Below are 997 nucleotides of genomic sequence, written 5' to 3' on the forward strand. Positions count from 1 at the left end.
ATAGTGCTCCTGATTATAAGATGAGGGTCCGAGAGTTAGATGACGATGAAGACCGTGACGTACCTCAACAACGTTATTGCTTTGAGTTATCGATTCCTATGAAGGAGAATGGTAAGAAGATCCGCCAACAACAGTACGACTATTCTGGTGCTATGATTGGTAAGCTGAAACCTGAAGAACGGGAAAACTATAAGAATGAGATTGATGGCTATATAAGGGCTGGTTATTGGCAGGATCTGGAAGTATCCCCATTGCCTCGACGTTATAACTGTGCAATCTCTGATCTTCTTCCAGTGGTAGTGTTCCCCGTCAAGCAAGAGGGGCGACATACTCGTATTCGCCCCTGTGCAGATGCACGGGGGGCCAATGAGCAATCCCCCCGTGCTTCTTATCGTGGTGGTTGTATATCCTCTATCCTTCAGCATATTATGATTGGCTGGCGTGAAGGTTTCTGCGTGCATACCCGAGATGTGAAGAAGGCCTTCTATAAAGTAAGACTACTTGTTCCTATCCGGGTTGTTACGAACTCGAAGGAATTTGTTACTACTCGAATGATATTTGGCCTGGCTTGTGGGCCCTCGGGCCTGGAGCATTGTATGCAGACGATCCTTGCATTGGCCCGACTAAGTTGCCCTGCGAATTCAGTATTATGTCATGGTTGTGAGATCTACCTTGACGACATCACGTTTTATGGAAAACATGCCGATGTTATTGAAGCTGAACGTGTGTTTAAAGAGATAGCATTGTTGTTCGGTTTTCAGTTCGCTGAAGATAAATCGAATGTACTTTGTATTGATCTCCCTGCACTTGAACCATTTAGGCGCATTTTAGAGCATTTAGGCGTGTGGTGGCTCTTTGAAGATAGTTACTTGAAGCTGGTATGTAATCGTGAAGGCTATCTACAAAAGTTGTCTAATCTACATCCGAGTAGCAACAATTTAACTAAGAGGAAATTGTTTGCCATTGCAGGTCTTACATTGGACATGTTCTATTCCCA

General features: G+C 44.2%; 1 protein-coding gene across 1 annotated transcript; it reads left to right on the forward strand.

Moving 5' to 3' along the window:
• Positions 1–98: 98 nt before the first annotated feature.
• Positions 99–491, forward strand: Pmar_PMAR007978 (hypothetical protein; the record flags this gene model as incomplete). Its single annotated transcript, XM_002782807.1, has 1 exon — positions 99–491. A coding segment is annotated over one exon (393 nt), but the record flags the coding sequence as incomplete, so codon positions are not given.
• Positions 492–997: the final 506 nt, after the last annotated feature.

The sequence above is a fragment of the Perkinsus marinus genome, assembly GCF_000006405.1.
Source record: "Perkinsus marinus ATCC 50983 genomic scaffold scf_1104296938178, whole genome shotgun sequence".
NCBI lineage: Eukaryota > Perkinsozoa > Perkinsida > Perkinsidae > Perkinsus > Perkinsus marinus.